Source organism: Carcharhinus amblyrhynchos, chromosome 2, assembly GCF_965287045.1.
Source record: "Carcharhinus amblyrhynchos chromosome 2, sCarAmb.v2.hapA, whole genome shotgun sequence".
In the NCBI taxonomy this organism is placed as follows: Eukaryota; Metazoa; Chordata; class Chondrichthyes; order Carcharhiniformes; family Carcharhinidae; genus Carcharhinus; species Carcharhinus amblyrhynchos.
In genome coordinates, this window is record NC_137325.1 from 129,410,004 (window position 1) to 129,428,498 (window position 18,495).

The 18,495-nt window shown below is 42.6% G+C and overlaps 1 protein-coding gene across 3 annotated transcripts in view; it reads left to right on the forward strand.

Moving 5' to 3' along the window:
• The first annotated feature begins 245 nt into the window (after nt 1-245).
• LOC145358587 (extended synaptotagmin-2-like) overlaps nt 246-18,495 on the forward strand; it is a 210,131-nt gene continuing 191,881 nt past the window's right edge. For 2 of the 3 annotated variants that reach the window (XM_080212779.1, XM_080212788.1), the window contains exon 1: nt 247-696. In XM_080212779.1, coding sequence (XP_080068905.1) covers nt 367-696 — 330 coding nt within the window. In that variant the 5' untranslated portion in view covers nt 247-366. Of the gene's footprint in view, nt 697-18,495 lie in introns of all 3 variants that reach the window. The other variant, XM_080212771.1, reaches the window with a different exon arrangement.

Here is an 18,495-nt window from a genome sequence, read left to right on the forward strand (position 1 = left end):
AAGGGGGCGGGATCAGAGCTGCACTCTCTGAGAGGCGAAGGAGGTGGGGACTGGGCCGCCGCTGATTGACAGGTGAAAAGGGCGGGGTCAGAGCCGCACTCTGTGATGGGCAAAGGGGTGGGGACTGGGCCGTCGCTGATTGACAGATGAAGAGGGCGGGGTCAGAGCCGCCGCTCTGTGACAGATGAAGGGGGCGGGGACAGTGCCGGCGCTGATTGACAGGTGATGAGGGCGGGGTCGGAGCCGCCGCTCTCTTGACAGGCGGAGCGCGGCGGACGCTCCAACCCTTAGAAATAGCGAGGTTGTCATCGCGCCCGAGTTCAGTCAGGAGAGAGCCGGCGAGTAGGCCGGAGAGGAGCTGGGGCGATGGGCGAGCGCGCCGAGCCGCTGGAGGCGGAGGATCAGAACGACACGCTGGCCGACGAGCCGGAGCCGCCGCCGCCGCCGATGATCAGCCTGGACATCGCCGGCGTCCTGCTGCAGTTCGCCAAGACTTTTGTCATCATCTTCCCGGTTTACGCGCTCGGCTACCTGGGGCTGAGCTTCAGCTGGGTCCTCGTCGGGCTGCTGGTCTTCTTCTGGTGGCGGAGGAACCGGGGCAACAAGCGATCGCGGCTGTCCCGGGCGCTCGCATTCCTGGAGCAGCAAGAGACCTGCGTACGGGAAAACATCCCAGTCACCGACCTCCCGGCCTGGGTGTGTATACACGGAGTGCCTCCTCCCTCTCTGAAGTTTTAAAGTTTATTTATCAGTGTCACAAGTGGGCTTACATTAACACCGCAATGAAGTTACTGTGAAACATCCCCCCCCGCCCCCCCACCCCGGTCGCCACACTCCGACTCCTGTTCGGGTAACACTGAGGGAGAATTTAGCACGAGCCACTGCACCTAAACGGTAGGTCTTTCAGACTGTGGGAGGAAACCGGAGCATCCAGAGGAAACCCACGCAGACACGGGGAGAATGTTTCAACTCTGTGCAGACAGTGACTCAAACTGGGAATTGAACCTGGGTCCCTGGCGCTGTGAGGCAGCAATGCTAACCGCTGTGCCTCCCCGGTTTCCTTACGTTTTATAACAATCTCAAAACATTTCTCCCTACTGCTTCTCCTCCTTCCAAAAAATGCTTCCACCTGCCCCACACACTTTTCATTTAAAGACTGAAATGGGGGTCAGAATATAATGCTTACATTGCTTTAAAAGTTCATTTGTACTTGGTGGAGTTTGTAATTCACGGCTCGATCCTGGTGTGAGTGACTTTGGCTTTTTGGAGTTGTGTAGATATTGTACTCTTTCTCTTATCGTGACGTGGTCTGGCTTTGGTCCAAGCAGTGCTGCTGGAATAACACCAGTGGCACAGGGCTGTGGCATTGTGTGTGACACCTGTTCGTGGGTTTTACTGTGTGTGTGCCTGGTAAATCTGGATGTTTCCTCAAATTTGCCTATCAAGGAATATCAGAGTTTGTTTTATTATTTAAGATAACTGAACTGCCCCGCATTTGGGATTTTCTCTTATGCAGTGTGTTACGCTCTTCCTTCCCTCTGATCTTTTGTAAATAAATTCTAGGGCAACACTTCGATGCTTCGTGGTGTGGGCAGCATGGTGGCACAATGATTAGCACTGCTGCCTCACAGTCAATTCTGGCCTCGGGACACTGTCTGTGTGGAGTTTGCGCATTCTTCCGATGTCTGCATGGATTTCGTCCGGGTGCTCCGGTTTACTTCCACAGTCCAAAGATGTGTAGGTTAGGTTGATTGGCCATGTTAAGTTGCCCCTAGTGTCTGCAGATTAGCAGAGTAAATATGTGGGGTTACGGGAATAGGGCCTTGATGGGCTGAAAGGCCTCCTTCTGCACTGTAGGGATTCTAAGTTACAGTTGTGTTTCTGATAGTTTGTTGAGAGATAATGAATCTTGATTAAAAGTTACCTTCAGGAGATGCTGGCTATCACAAGATTAAGTATTTTTGCTCAGTGAACAGGGTGCCTCCTACCTGCTAGGTATAATGTTGAGGATGTGTGAAAAGTTCTTGCCCATTTTGTTTTTTTTAATCCCTTTGACATTTCACATTCTTGCCCTCAAAAAATAAACATCTGGGGAGTGAGAGCTTGGGTTGGAACTCGTGCTTTCATTTTACCAAGGCAGTTGAAAATAATCCTTTCAGTTGGTTAACAAGCGGACATGCTCTGTCGTAATTATGTATCTGTTGCATAATGTTTGTGTAAAATAGAGAATGGTGGACATAACAATGTAGGAGTTGCAAGCTATTGGTTTTGGAGTTCATATATACTTGCTAGTGTACCTCTTTTGCATGTCTTGTTACATATATTTTGGCTGTAGTAATGTTACAGAATTGCAGGGTGGCACGGTGGCACAGTGGTTAGTGCAGTTGCCTCACAGCTATTGGGACCCAGCCTTGGGTAACTGTGTGTCATTTTCATGTTCTCCCCATGTCTGCATGGGTTTTCTCTGGGTGCTCTGGCTTCCTCCCACAATCCAAAAATGAGCAGGTTAGGTGGCTTGACCATGCTAAATTGCCTCTTAGTGTCCAAAAATGTATAGTTTAGGGGGATTAGTGGGGTAAATGCGCGGGGTTATGGGGATGGGGCAGGGGCCTAGGTAAGATGCTTTGATAGCAAGTCGGTGCAGACTTGATGGGCAGAATAGCCTCTTCTACACTGCAGGGATTCTATGATAATTGAACTACTTCACTGTTTGATAAAGTAAAACAACGGTTTTGTTAGAAAAGTTGAATTGAAGGAGCTAAGGGGGAAGTGGCAGTGCCGCTTAGGATAAGGGACAAGAAAGCAGGGGGTCATGCCGAATAGTGGTTTTTCATATTGAGGGAAGTCATTTGTGTTGTCCCCCAGGGATTGGTATTGGGTCCATTGTTCTTTTGGTATACATCAGGATTTGTGTATATACAGGATAGAATTTCAAAGTTTGCATACGGTGCATAAAAATGTAGTAAACAGTGAGGGAATAAGTAGGAGGTTCCCGCCTGTACTACTCTTTCAGGCAGTGAGTTCCAGATTCTCACCACCCGCCGGGTGAAAATGTTTTTCCTTACACCTCCTATAAACCTCCTGCCCTTAACCTAAATCCATGCCCCTGGTTATTGATCCCTTTTCTAAGGGGAAAGGTTCCTTTCTACCCATCCTATCTATGCCCCTTATAATTTTAACAACTCAATCACGTTTTCCGCCCTGCCCCCACCGCCCCGCCCTTGTCTGCTCCAAGGAAAACAATCCCAGCCTAATCAGTCTTTCTTGATAGCTGAAATGCTCCAGCGCAGGTAACATACTGATGAATATCTGCACCTTCTCCAGTGCAGTCACTTCCTTCCAGTAGTGTGGCAATCAGAACTGCACACAGTATTCCAGCTGTGGCCCAGCCAGCATTTTATACAGCTCCATGATAACCTCCCTGCTCTTATATTCAATGCTTTGGTTAATAAAGGCAAGTTTCCTATATGCCTTGACTACCTGTCCTGTCTTATAGACATGCAAGTCAAGGTCCCTCTGATCCTCTGCACTTCCTCGGCTCTGACCATTCATTCCATATTCCCTAGCCTTGTTAGTCCTCCCAAAATGCATTATTTCATACTTTACAGTTCCTGATTGCTTTGACAATTAAAGGCAAAGGAGATTCTACAAGTAAATAAAGAGCAAAAGAGTAACTAGAGAGACAGTAGGGCTTTTTGAGGATCAACAAGGTCATCTATGTGCAGATCCACAAGAGATGGGTGAGATCCTAAATGAGTATTTTTCATCAGCATTTACTGCTGAGAAAGGCTTGGATGTTAGGGAACTTGGGGAATTAAATAGTGATGTCTTAAGGAGTGCACATATTACAGAGAAGGAAGTGCTGGAAGTCTTAAAGCGTATCAAGGTAGATAAATCCTCGGGACCTGATGAAGCGTACTCCAGGATGTTGTGGGAGGCTAGAGAAGAAAGTGCGGGTTCCCGAGCAGAGTATCATCGACAGCCACAGATGAGGTGTCTGAAGATTGGAGAGTGGCGGATGTTGTGCCTTTTAAAAAGGGCTGCATGGAAAAGCTTGGGAACTACAGGCCGATGAGTCTCACATCTGTAGTGGGTAAGTTGTTAGAAGGCATTCTGAGAGACAGGATCTAAGGCATTAGGCATTTAGAGAGGTAAGGACTGATTAGGGACAGTCAGCATGGTTTGTGAATGGCAAATTATGTCTCTCAAATTTGATTGAGTTTTTTGAAGAGGTAACCAAGAAGATAGATGAGGGCAGTGCTGTTGATGTTGTCTACATGGACTTTAACAGGCCTTTGACAAACTACCACATGGTAGGTTGTTGCACAAGATTAAATCTCTCAGGATCCAGGGTGAGGTAGCCAAATGAAGACAAAATTGGCTTGATGACAGAAATCAGAGGGTGTTGTAGAGGGTGGTTTTTCAAACTGGAGGCCTATGACTAGCGGTGTGCCTCAGGGATCGGTGTTGGGTCCATTGTTATTTGTCATTTATATTAATGATTTTGGATGAGAATTTAGTAGGCATGGTTAGTAAGTTTGCAGATGACACCAAGATTGGTGGCATAGTGGACAGTGAAGAAGGTTATCTCAGATTGCAACAGGATTTTGATCAATTGGGCCAGTGGGCTGACGAATGGCAGATAGAGTTTGATTTAGTAAATGCAAGGTGATGCATTTTGGTAGATCGAACTAGGGCAGGACTTACTCAGTTAGTGGTAGAGCATTGAGGAGAGTTATAGAACAAAGAGATCTAGGGGTACATGTTCATAGCTCCTTAAAGTGGAGTTACAGGTGGACAGAGTGGTGAAGAAGGCATTCGGCATGCTTAGTTTCATTGATCAAAACATTGAATACAGGAGTTGGAATGTCTTGTTGAAGTTGTACAAGACATTGGTAAGGCCACACTTGGAATACTGTGTACAGTTCTTGTCATCCTATTATAGAAAGGATATTACTAAACTAGAAAAAATGCAGAAAAGATTTACTAGGATGCTACCAGGACTTGATAGTTTGAGTTACAATGTGAGGCTGGAGAGATTGGGACATTTTTCTTCTGGAGCATAGAAGGCTTAGGGCTGATCTTTTAGAGCTCTATAAAATAATGAGGGGCATAGATCAGCTAGATAGTCAATATCTTTTCCCAAAGGTAGGGGAGTCTAAAGCTAGAGGGCATATGTTTAAGGTGAGAATGGAGAGATATAAAAGGGTCCAGAGGGGCAATTTGTTCACACAGAGGGTTGTGAGTGTCTGGAACAAGCTGCCAGAGATTGTAGTAGAGGCAGGTACTACAATCTTTGGCTTTTAAAAAGCGTTTAGCCATCTTACTCATGTAATTGTCCATCAAGGGATATGGGCCAAGTGCGGGCAAGTGGGACTAGCTTAGTCGTTCTTAAAAAAAAAAGGGCAGCACGAACAAATTGGGCCGAAGGGCCCGTTTCCATGCTGTAAACCTCTGTGACTCCTCTTGGAGTGGCACAGTGGGTAGCACTGCTGCATCACAGTGCCAAGGACCCAAGTTCGATTCCTGCCTTGGGTCACTCTCTGTGCGGAATCTGTATGTTCTCCTCATACCTGCGTGGGTTCCCTCTGAGTTCTCCAGTTTCTCCCACAGTCTGAAAGATGTGCTGGTTAAGTGCATTGGCTATTTTAAATTCTCCCTCCGTGTACTCAACAGATGCTAGAGTGGCGGCTCGGGGATTTTCACAGTAACTTCAGTGCAATGTTAATGTAAGCCTACTTGTGACACTAATAAATAAAGCTTTAAACTGTTTTCTTCCTCTTGTCTCAAATCATTGGTTCATTGCTGCATTTGTTCTACCAGAGCCAGATCCTCTGTCACTTTGCACAAGTGGCATTATTTAAGCCTTGGTGTGCTGTTTAATTGTGGAAATGGTAACATTGCTGAGCCTCATCATTCTTCCTCCAATGTTTTCATGCACTTCGAAGAGGAGAACATAGACTGACTGGTGAAATGGGTAGACACGTGGCAAATGAAATTTAATGCAGAAAAGTGATTCGTGATTCATTTCGGGAAGAAAAATGAGGAGAGGAGTAGAAAGTGTGGAGTTTTCAACGGGCTTCATAAACAGAGACCTGGTGTGTATGTGTGCAAGACTTTGAAGGTGACAGGACACATTCAGAAGGCTGTTTATTAAAATAAAAGCATTTGGAATCCTTGGTTACATAAAGAAGCGTAAGGTCCAAAAAGAAGGAAATTATGTTAAATCTATAAAAATTGATGCTTAAGCCCCAACTGGAGTATTTTGACCAATTCTGCATCACTATAGGAAGCAATTTACTAGAATGATGAGAGGGACAAAAGACCTGAGTTATGTGACAATTCTCACAAAACCTTTGAGAGCAGAAAAGAGTAAGAGGAGATTTGTAAGGGTGTTCCGATTATGAAGGTATTTGGTAAGGTTAAGTCAGGAAAAACGAACAGAAGTGTCAGTAACCAGAGTACACAAATTTAAAGCAAATGAACCTGAGGTAACATTTGTTAGGAACCAAAAGCAATTTTAAGGTATTTATATTGGAAAACATTAAAAATAAGGTATATTTTAGGTGGGTTTAATTGAATGTTTCTGTGCCTGGAAGGGACGTAGAGTTAGATTCACCTGGGACAAAGGTGTTTGTATTTGTGGAGGTTGGTTTCAATTCCAACTGGGATTCGTTGTGCTTAAAAAGAGCTATGGCGTGAAGAATAAATATAGTTGCTTAGCAACTTGAAAGACAACTTTTTTTTGTTCTTTAGTTTTTAGCTAGAAGCTAAAGCAGTTGATAACAGGCAGCTGGGGGTGTTGGGGAAGGGGAACATCTCTCTCAGATTTGCTAGAAGAAAAAAGCCATACAATGGAGTAATGATTGAGAAAACCACAGCTCTAAAGGACATCTATTTAAAGAATGAGAGAAATGAGAAGTTTCTAGGAAGCCTTAGGTAAAAGGAACAAAAATCAACTGGGAGGAGAACAGGGTACTGTCTATTCAAGTCACTGAACTGAAAAGAAACTGATTAGTGAAAAGTTAGAATGATATCTGAAGTTGTTCGAAGGTTTGTGATATTTTACTACAGTTTGTAAAGCATTAATTGAAATAACTGTGGAGCAATTGTTGGAGTTGTCTGGATGTTGGAGTTTGTGTGTAAAAGCAGTCAAGACAAAGAAACCCAAAAAAGGTTGGTGAAAAATTCTAGAATAGATTCACGGTTAAAAGTGGAGTGAAATCTTTGTTTAGAAGAAGTGCATCCTCACCCAAAATCAGTTAGAAATGTTGCAGGCAGCATCACAGAAGGTGGTTCTTTGTGGAGAATCTTTATGTCTTCAATTTAATTGAGTAATCCATGTGGGAATGCTTTTGTAGTACCTTTTCATGACCCTCACTGTACAAATAATTCCGTACTGTCTTGCCAATAAATCAGGACAAATGTTTGCTTATTTCACTTGGTGAGTCTCCTTGAAAATACCAGCATTCCATTTGTGTTAGAAATTGCTGCCATACGATGTGCTTCCATTTCTGACATTTGCTGTTATAGCCAGAGTGTGCATTCTGTGGTTTTCATCCGAGTTACTCTGAAGACGAGAAGGTGGTTGGGGGATGGTGCTTTGGAAAAAAAAAATCTGGTCATGACTGTGAGCCACTGACTGGCTGGGATTGTGAATGTTTGACTTTTGGGTTTTGCAATGCTGTTGGCAACCTCTAGATTAAACTTGCTGTATGCACAAGTTCTTCAAAAACAAGTATATCTTTAAAAAATGTAACTGCTTGAATGCGGATTTGAGGGCTGAAGATGATAGTTGGGGTCTGGGAGCAGTAGAGGTTACTAATCCCAACCTACGGTTGGCAGTGTAGTCTGTCAATCAATAACTCTAACTGGATCTGCACTGACTGAATTTCCAGCAACCATGTTGTTTGTTTCTCTGCAAAATGCATGCTGGCTCTTATGGAAGGTCCAGAACCTCTATATATCAGTTCTACAGACAACCGTCTTCAATATAATGTCTGCGCCTTGAATGGTATATTGGAAATAATCGCTCAAATTTTGCAGTAGAATTAATGATGTGAGACTAACAGTGCTCACTGTTACTATGGAGTAAAGTGGAGAGCCATTTCCAGCATCTTCACATGCACAGCTTGACACAAATCATGTGGCTGCTGTCTTAAGGGTCCTGCTCCTTCAGAAGCTATGATACCCTGGGTACCTTACCAAGAAACTTGGCATTCAATTGCATCAGAATAGGGCACATTTGATGCCCACAAGACGTGCAAGAAAACTTTGGAGCTTAACCATTCAAATGGAAGTGAATTTTCAATGATTTGATCAGCCAAAAACTCTCTGGCACTGAAAGTTCACATTTATTGGTGTGTATTCATAATCCTTCAGAGGCAGTAAATGCTGGCCAGCCAGCGATGTCCATGTACCACAAATTAATAAAGAAAAATTATTATTGAAGATTGAAATGTTTTAGCTCCCATTCTGTCTCTTATCTTTCTCTTGTAATCTCATCTTTCGTCATTTCTTTATTTCACTTTTTGCACATCATTTGGCATTGGATTAGCTGCTTTAACATTTACGCCCTGGTTTAGGAGACACATCGTCATTTGTTACACAGATCCCCTGTAGAGTGCGCCATGCTGTTTTTGATTTCAGTACCTTCAAATTCCAGTGTAAGGGCCCACAGACTATGGGCAAATGTAAATACAAGTGGCAAATACAATAATTTGACTGGAAAATTTGGGCTAATAAGTGGAATCTTTCAAAGAAAGTTGGGTGGCCACATTGCATATAGTACTAATTCACCTGCAGGAATGAAAAGAAAATTTAAAACCATGATTAGCACCGTTGCCTCACAGCGCCAGGGACCTGGGTTTGGTTCTGGCCTTGTGTAGAATTTGCATGCTCTGCCTATGTCTGCATGGGTTTTTTCAGGTGCTTTGGTTTCCCTCCTGCGTTCCGACTATGTGCAGATTACGTGAGTTGGCTATGAGTGCATTAAAATGTGTAGGTTAGGGGGATTAATGGGGTAAACGTGGGGTTACAGGGATATGGTGGGGGGGGAGGGGAGGCTTTTGTAAGATTTTCTGTTGGAGAGTTGATGCAGACTCGATGGGCCGAGCGGGATTTTACAGCAGCCATTGGCTGGAGTAAGTGTTTACTCAGTGGCAGAGCACAACCTGGAGCGCCTCGAGTACAGAACACTTTCTGATGCGCTGACAACATTTTTTCCATTTCCCATATCAGCCATTCTGAATAAGGTTATTAGTTAATGCTGAATTAGGAACAGTTTTGCGCTGTTGCTCATGCCTGTAAGTAAATGTTAGATTAGCCAAGTTGTTTTCACATAGGCTCATGAACAGATCTTTAATCTTGATTCATTGGCCAGTTCGTATATACGAAAATAAGTTTGCATTCAAATTTGCAGAAATGTAAGTAGCTTAGTGATGAACCAAACATTGTACTTTTCAAACTATTGACATACAAGCCCTGAAAAATGAGCCACTCAACCCTGTATTTGCTCCCCATTATCTAATTGTATGGCAATGGATGCACCTAACATTAGATTTAATTATAATTTAATGGAAAAAAGATTATATAATTTCCTGGAAGGTAAAATAAACTGCGTAGATTATTTTCAGAAAGAGGATGCACTTTCTTGTGATCTATAATCTTCGTCACAGGGTTAGATTGGAGAATTTGTTGCAGCTGTCTGTGTGATTAGTATCAGGTTAGAGCCAAAATCAGCACCTCATGGAACAACACTGTTCAACAGGATTATTTTAGAGTCAGGTCTGATGAGCTCATCAAAATAGAAGCATTTTTAGGGGGACGTTTTGCCTGTTTGGTCAATGAACAAAACTATTAGCAGCCATCCTGGTGTCTGACAATAAAGCAACTCCTCTTTCCTGATGAAGTCAAAGCCCCAAGAAATCATACCAGGAGACATTCAAATATGTGTGTCTTTTGTTGTTGTGACTGTACTTGTACTCAACACTGGACTGGGCTTGTGCAGTCTGACAGCACAATTGATGTATATTCCTCTGTTTGTCAGCTGCAATGCAGTATCTGGGAATGTAATGCAGCAGTACTATATAGCATTATTTATTTGTTGAGAGGAAAATTATTTAAATTGATTGTGTCATCTTGGTGTTGGGGGAAGTGTCATCTATTCAGGGTGCAATTCCCTCGCTTATCAGGTGTTCTATGTTGACATTAAATATTATGCAAATTTGTACAATTCTGTAGCATGTTTCTATATTGTAAGTTCTATGTATTGCTGGTAAATAATCATTTGGTAGTACAGAATTTGAGTATTGCTGAAAAAGGTTTTTTTGTCAAAGCTTTTTGGTTTGAACTCATCAGGATGATTCGCAAGAATACCAAATGTAAAGAGAACAGCCATTTTATACAGTCTGAAAAGAGATGGTTCTTCCCTTTACATTTGGTATTCTTGCGAATTGTCCTGATGAGTGCAAGATGAAAAGCTTCAACAAAATAAATCTTTTTCACTAACACAATTACTACTTCCATTTTGGAGTGCAATCCCAAATCACCTACCACAATTGGTTTGTTGCAAGCCTCTGCAGAACTGAGTGTAAATTGGCCTGTGGTCTTTTTTTATCCTCCGGTTACAGTCTGATGTACAAGGAATCGCAGTAAGCTGGTCTGCTGCTTCACTTGACTGCTCACTTTTAATGTTAATTTGTGCTGCGCTCCATTAGTAAAAATATCAAGTAAATCCACTGAGAACATGCATGATTCAGTGTTTCATATACTGTTAGTATGTGTGGGGGACATACATAAGAACATAAGAACCTAAGAAATAGGAGCAGGAGTAGGCCATCTAGCCCTTCGAGCCTGCCCTGCCATTTAATAAGATCATGGCTGATCTGAAGTGGATCAGTTCCATTTTCCCGCTATCTCCCCATAACCCTTAATTCCCTTGTCTATCAGAAATCTGTCTACCCGTGACTTAAATATATTCAGCGAGGCAGCCTCCACCACTTCAATGGGCAGAGAATCCCAGAGATTCACCACCTTTTGAGTGAAGAAGTTCCTCCTCAACTCCGTTCTAAACTGCACCCCCCTTATTTTGAGGCTGTGCCCTCTAGTTCTGCTATCCTTTCTAAGCGGGAAGAATCTCTCTACCTCTACCCTATCTAGCCCCTTCATTATCTTGTAAGTCTCTATAAGATCGCCCCTCAGCCTTCTAAACTCTAACGAGTACAGACCCAGTCTATTCAATCTCTCTTCATAAGCTAACCCCCTCATCTCCTGTATCAGCCTGGTGAAGCGGGGACCAAAACTGCGCACAGTACTCCAGTTGCGGCCTCACCAGGGCCCTGTACAGTTGCAGCAAGACTTCCCTGCTTTTATATTCTATCCCCCTCGCTATAAAAGCCAACATTCCATTCGCCTTCTTGATCACCTGCTGCACCTGCAGACTGGGTTTTTGCAACTCGTGCACAAGGACCCCAGGTCTTTCTACACTGTAGCATGCTGCAGCTTTTCACCCTTTAAATAATAATCCCTCCTACTATTATTTCTACCAAAGTGGATAACCTCACATTTGCTAACATTATACTCCATCTGCCAGGTCTTTGCCCACTCACTGAGCCTATCCAGATCTCTCTGCAGACTTTCTGCGCCTTCCACGCAATTCGCTTTTCCACGCATCTTCGTGTCATCAGCAAATTTCATTACCCTACACTCAGCCCCCTCCTCCAGATTGTCTATTTAAATGGTAAACAGTTGAGGCCCCAGCACCGATCCCTGCGGCACTCCACTAGATGCCAACTGCCAGCCAGAAAAGCACCCATTGATTCCAACTCTCTGCTTCCTGTTAGACAACCAGTCCTCAATCCATGCTAACACCTTACTCCCAAGTCCATGCACCCTAACCTTTTGCAGCAACCTTTTGTGAGGCACCTTATCAAATGCCTTCTGAAAATCTAAAAATACCACATCCGCCGGTTCCCCTCTGTCTACTGCACTAGTCACATCCTCGTAGAAATCCAATAAATTCGCTAAACACGACTTCCCCTTCACGAATCTGTGCTGCGTCTGCTTGATCAAACCGTTCTTTTCTAGGTGTCGTGCTATTTCTTTTTTGATGATAGATTCTAGCATTTTTCCAACTACGGTCATTAAGCTAACCAGCCTATAATTCCCTGCCTTTTGTCTACTACCCTTTTTAAACAGCGGCGTAACATTAGCCGTTTTCCAATCTTCTGGCACTTCCCCAGAGTCCGGCGAATTTTGATAAATAGTTACTAAGGCATCCGCTATCACCTCTGCCATTCCTTTCAGAACCCTGGGATGCATTCCATCCGGTCCCGGGGACTTGTCAACCTTCAGTCCCATTAGTCTATCAAGTACTACCTCTCTAGTGACAGTAATTGCATTAAGGACCTCATCTCCTACCATCCTTCTATCTTCAATATTCGGCAAGCTTGGAACAACTGGGGGCTGTCTGCGGCCCATCCGGGTTTGAGTGTAACCCACGGGATACTTTGTTGACCATTGCATCACCTAAGAACAAAGAACAATACAGCACAGGAAACTGGCCCTTTGGCCCTCCAAGCCTCACATCACCTAAGAACAAAGAACGATATAGCACAGGAAACTGGCCCTTCGGCCGTCTAAGCCTGCGCCACTCATTGGTCCAACTAGACCATTCTTTTGTATCCCTCCATTCCCAGTCTGCTCGTGTGACTATCCAGATAAGTCTTAAATGATCCCAGCGTGTCCACCACCCTGCATGGCAGTGCATTCCAGGCCCCCCACCACCCTCTGTGTAAAATACGTCCCTCTGATATCTGAGTTAAACCTCCCCCCCCGCCCCCACTTTGAACCTCACTTGACCCCTTGTGTTTGTCACCTCCGACCTGGGAAAAATCTTCCCACTGTTCACCCTATCCATACCCCTCATAATTTTATACACCTCTATTAGGTCTCTCCTCATTCTCCATCTTTCCAGGGAGAACAACCCCAGTTTACCCAATCTCTCCTCATTGCTAAGACCCTCCATACCAGGCAATATCCTGGTAACCCTTCTCTGTACTCTCTCCAAAGCCTCCGCATCCTTCTGGTAGTGCGGCGACCAGAACTGGACGCAGTACTCCAGATGTGGCCTAACCAATGTTCTATACAGCTGTAACATCAGACGCCAATTTTTATACTCTATACCCTGTCCTATAAAGGCAATGTCTATCCCCTGTTCTGATAGACAGGGGAATTAAGGGTTATGGGGAGAAAGCGGGAAAGTGGAACTGATCCACTTCAGATCAGCCATGATCTTATTGAATGGTGGGGCAGGCTCAAAGGGCTAGATGGCCTACTCCTGCTCCTGTTTCTTATGTTCTTATGTTCTAAGCATGCCATATGCCTTCTTCACCATATTCTCCACCTGTGCTGCCACCTTCAAGGATCTGTGGACTTGCACACCCAGGTCCCTCTGCCCCTCTCACTTGAAGTGCACGCCCCCTTAGTATTAGACATTCCAACTCTGGGAAAAAGATTCTGACTGTACTTTCAACTTTATTTTTGAAAGGTACTAAAAATGAAATTAAGCTGAAACATGACTCAAACGTGTATTTGGCTAGAGTAGCAGGTTGTAGTCTGTATTTTGTGAACTTTTACTTTTAATGACAATTCCGTGAAGGAGGAATTTCTGGACCAATATGTTTTGGAACTAACTGGAGAACAATCCATCCTAAACTGGGTATTGTGCAATGAGAAGGAACAATTGGCAATCTAGATGTACGAGGTCCCTTGGGGATGAGCGACCATAATATAACAGAATCCTTCATAAAGTTTGAGAGTGACATAGTTGATTCTGCAACTAGGGTCCTCAATCTAAATAAAGAAAACTATGATGATATCATGCTTGAGTTGGCTATGATGGATATTGAAACATTATTTAAGGGCTGATGGTGGCAAACATTCAAAGAGCATATGGGTGAATTGCAAAAATAAAACGGGAAAGGCGGCCAAACCATGGAATTAGAGACATTATTAGATTCAAGGAAGAGACATACAAATTGGCCACAAAAATGGGAAACCTGAGAATTGGGAGCAGGTTAGAATTCAGCAAAGGAGGCCACATGGATTGATTAAGAAGGGGAAAATAGAGCATGAGAATAAGTTTGCGGGGAACATAAAAACTTCTATAGGTATGTGAAAAGAAAAATATTGGTGAAGGCAAATATAAATCCCTTACAGTCAGTAACAGGGGAATTTATAATCGGGAAAACAAAATGGCTGACCGAGTAAATACATACTTTCATCTGTTACAAACAATATACCAGGAATGTTGGGGAATTAGTAGGGAAATGGCATTGGGGAAATTGATGGGATTGAAAGCAGATAAATCCCCAGGGCCTGATAATTTACATTCCAGAATACTTCAGGAAGTAGCCCCAGAAATAGTGGATGTATTGGTGGTCATCTTCCAAGATTCTGTCGACTCTGGGACAGTTTCCACATATAATTAATGTAATCCCACTGTTTAAAAAAGAAAATAGAGAGAAAACGGGGAATTATAGACCAGTCAGCCTGACATCAGTAGTGGGGAAAATGCTAGAGTCCATTTTAAAAGATTTAATAGCAGAGCACTTGAAAAACAGTGGTTGGATCACACAGTGTCAGCATGGATTTATGAAAGGGAAATCATGTTCGGCAAATCTACTGGAATTCTTTGAGGATGTAACCAGTAGAGTTGTTCAGGAGCAAATAGTGGATGTGGTTCATTTAGACTTTCAATAAAGTCCGCCATAAGAGATTAGCATGTAAGATTAAAAGTGCATGGGATTAGGGATAATGTATTGAGATGGATAGAAAACTGGCAGACAGTAAACAAGAGTAGGAATAAACTGGTCTTTTTCCAAATGGCAGGCAGTGACGAGTGAGGTACCACAAAGATCGGTGAATCAATTATGAATAGCTGCAATGCCAGCAGCTATTCACAATCTATTTTAATGATTTAGATGAGGGAACTGAATGTAATATTTCCAAATTTTCAGATGACACAAAGCTGGGTAGGAGGGTGAACTATGAGAAGGATGAAGAGATCCTTCAGAGCAATTTGGAAAAGCTGAGTGAGTGGGCAAATGAATAGCAGGTGCAGTATAATTTGGATAAGTGTTTGGCTATCCACTTTGGTAGCAAAAATAGCGTAGATTATTATCTGAATGGCTATAGTTTGAGAGAGGGAGATGTGCTACGAGACCTGGTAATCCTTGTACATCAGTCGCTCAAAGTAAGCATGCAGGTGAAGCAGCTGGTAAAGATTGCAAGTGGTATGTTGGCCTTCATAACAACAGGAGCAGGGATGTCTTGCTGCAATTATTTATGGCCTTGATGAAAGCACACCTGGACTGTTGTGTGCAATTTTGGCCTCCTTAGCTGAAGATGTTCTTGCTATGGAGGGAGTGCAGTGAAGGTTTACCAGATTGATTCCTGGGGCGGCAGGACTGGTATATGAGGAGAGATTGAATTGGTTAGGATTATATTTGGTGGAATTTTGAAAAATGAGGGGGAATCTCATAGAAATCTATAAAAGTCTATCAGGAGTAGATGCAGGCTAGATGCAGGAAATATGTACCCAATGACAGGGGCGTCGTGAACTTGGGATCACAGTCTAAGGATATGGGATAAAGCATTTAGGACTGAAATGAGGAGAAATGTCCTCATCCAGAGAGTGTTGAGTCTGTGGAATTTCCGATCACAGAAAGCAGTTGAGGCCACAACATTGTATGTCTTCAAGAAGGAATTGACTATACAGTTGGGGCTAGAGGGCTCAAAGGATATAGGAGGAAAGTGGGAACAGGTTATTGAGTAGGTTGATTGCCATGATCTTAATAAATGGTGGAGCAGGTTCAAAAAGTAGAATGGCCTACTCGTGCTCCTATTTTCTATGTTTCTATGGCAGGTAGCATTGCATGAGGTTGTGGGAGTGGTGAAACCCTGAAATCCTGTGGACCCACAGGTTCTGTTGAATTTAATAAGATAAAGATTCTAGGTCACAAGCAATACTTCTTAAAAACATCTACCTGTTTGATTCAGCCATCTGAGTCTTTATTTAGCTGCCTGGCTTCCCAAGCCCTGGGAAAGAGCCAGCTGGAATTAAATATAATTTGGCTCCCACCTACATTCAGCAAGATGGATTTATGGATTATTATGCAGTGCAACATATTACCATTACAAATGGTGCCAAGCATGTACATGTTGGGTTGGCATGGCATTCCCTTGATGGCCTTTTGCTCGTTTGAAGGAATGAAGATGGGGGCTAAAAATATTCCCATTGTTCTTTGTAACTTGCTTCAAACATATATGTTAAATAAAAGTACATTTATAATGTCCTTTCATGACTTTGGGCATGTCCCAAAGCACTTTACAGCCAGTGAAGAACTTTGAAAGTGTGGTTACTCTTGTAATTAATAAATGCAGCTGCTAAGTTATTCATAGCAAAGTCCCACAATGAGCAATGTGATAATGACCAGATAATCATTCGGGATCGAGAAATTAAATATTGCTGAGGATACCGGGGAGAGCTGCCCTGCTGGTTGAAATAATGACCTAGAATATTTTATATCTCCCTGAGAGCAGACAGGTCCACTGTCTCATCTGAAAGACAGTACCTCTGGCAGGGCCACATATATGATGTGGAGATGCCTGTGTTGGACTGGGATAAACACAGTAAAGAGTCTCACAACACCAGGTTAAAGTCCAACAGGGTTTATTTGATAGCAAATGTAACAAGCTTTTGGAATGCTGTGCCTCTCCACTCACCTGATGAAGGAACAGGGCCACATACACTCAGTACTGGTCTGAACTGCTAGCCTAGATTTTCGTGCTGAAGTTTCAAGGATATTCATATTTCAGAAACTTTGCTTGATTTCCATAATTCTATGAAACTATATTCTAGTTCAGTTGCTCCAATGTGGTGTGTTATGTTTAACTCCCTTTGTCTATCTATTTATTGTGTCTGTTGTATGTTGTACTTCCTGACCTGATAATTCTGGGGGGATATTATCATAAAGCATTTGAAGGACAGATCAGTCAAGATCCAATTGAATGATGTAATGCACTTAAGAGTCCATGTGGCCTACCCTGTTCCTAAATTCCTAACATTTGCAGCTACACCTGAACAGGATGGTTGGTAAGTAGGACATAGTCTAGTGTATTTGGACTTATTCCATCCTCAACAAAACAAAAATTGTTATGCTAGCTGTTCCAGTTGTTAAGAGTGCAGATTAATAAGTAAATGCTCAGGTAGGTGATGTGATTACTAATGTAGAGTATGGGAATTGTAATACAGATGTTAAATATGGTTTTGCAGTCAAGGGTACATTGGCTACATGCAAAGAAGAACAAGACAGAAATAACATTAGAAAGAGAAAGGAGCCTACTCGAAGCCATCTTTCTATCTTGCGGAATAAATTAGTAATGAGGCAATAAAGATGCATTTATGTAGTGCCTTTCAGCTAATGAAGGATTTTTAAGATGTAGCAATTGTCATCATCTAGGAAATCTAGTGGCCAATCTGCACACACAACCTGTTGCCCAGACAACTGTTTTAGTAAGGGTTAAATATTGGCAAGGAAGCCAGGAATAACATCTGTGCTGTTGTTGAAAATAATGGTATGGGATCTTTTATGTCTATCTGAGAGGGTTGGCATTCTAAAGATGGCACTTCTGGCAGTACAGTAAGTCTCTTGCACTAATATCAATTTTCATTATTCTTATGGTAGAATAACCCTGTGTGTAAAGTTGGTAAGTCATTCTTAATTTACTGGCTATTCGTCAGTGTCATAGTAAGTGGGATTCCTTATAAATATATAATGAATTTTTTGTAATATGCATGTTAATTGCTTTATAAGTTTGTTTGAACTTCCTGATGCGTCAGTCTAGATTTATGAGCTCAAGAATATAGAGTGGGAGGTAAGTGAACAACTTCACAGTGGGTTGCTGATGGCCCTGCAAAGCACAATAAGCAGGGGACGTTTGTTTATTTTGAGCGATAAAGTTGAATCCCTTTATGAAATTCTCTGAGAAAGGTGTTGTCAGAATTATGTATATTCTTCCCACTGTTCTCTGTGAAAGCTGAAAAGCAGTGACGTTGGCAAGATTTCACTGTTTACCTGTTGCAGTAGATTGAAATTGGGTTTCTGCTCATCGCATTGAAGATTTAATCTGTGACAAGGTCTGTGACAATATGTGAATGTTGATAAATTTGTTTAGGTAACAGATCAAGCAGGGAATATATATAAAACACTTCAAATACAAAATTAAAACTTTTGCTATCACCCGTCAGAATTATTAGTGCTTTATCAGTTAATTAATAGAAAAAGAGTTCTCTTTATTTCTTGGAGTAAATGTTGGTTCCATGCACTTTTATTGAATAGCTGAGCTGACTTTCACTAGTTCACTCGTTATCTCATCAGGGTTAGCTCTTCTTGTCAACAGTGGAGCTTGGTTATTAATGCCTAGGGGAAG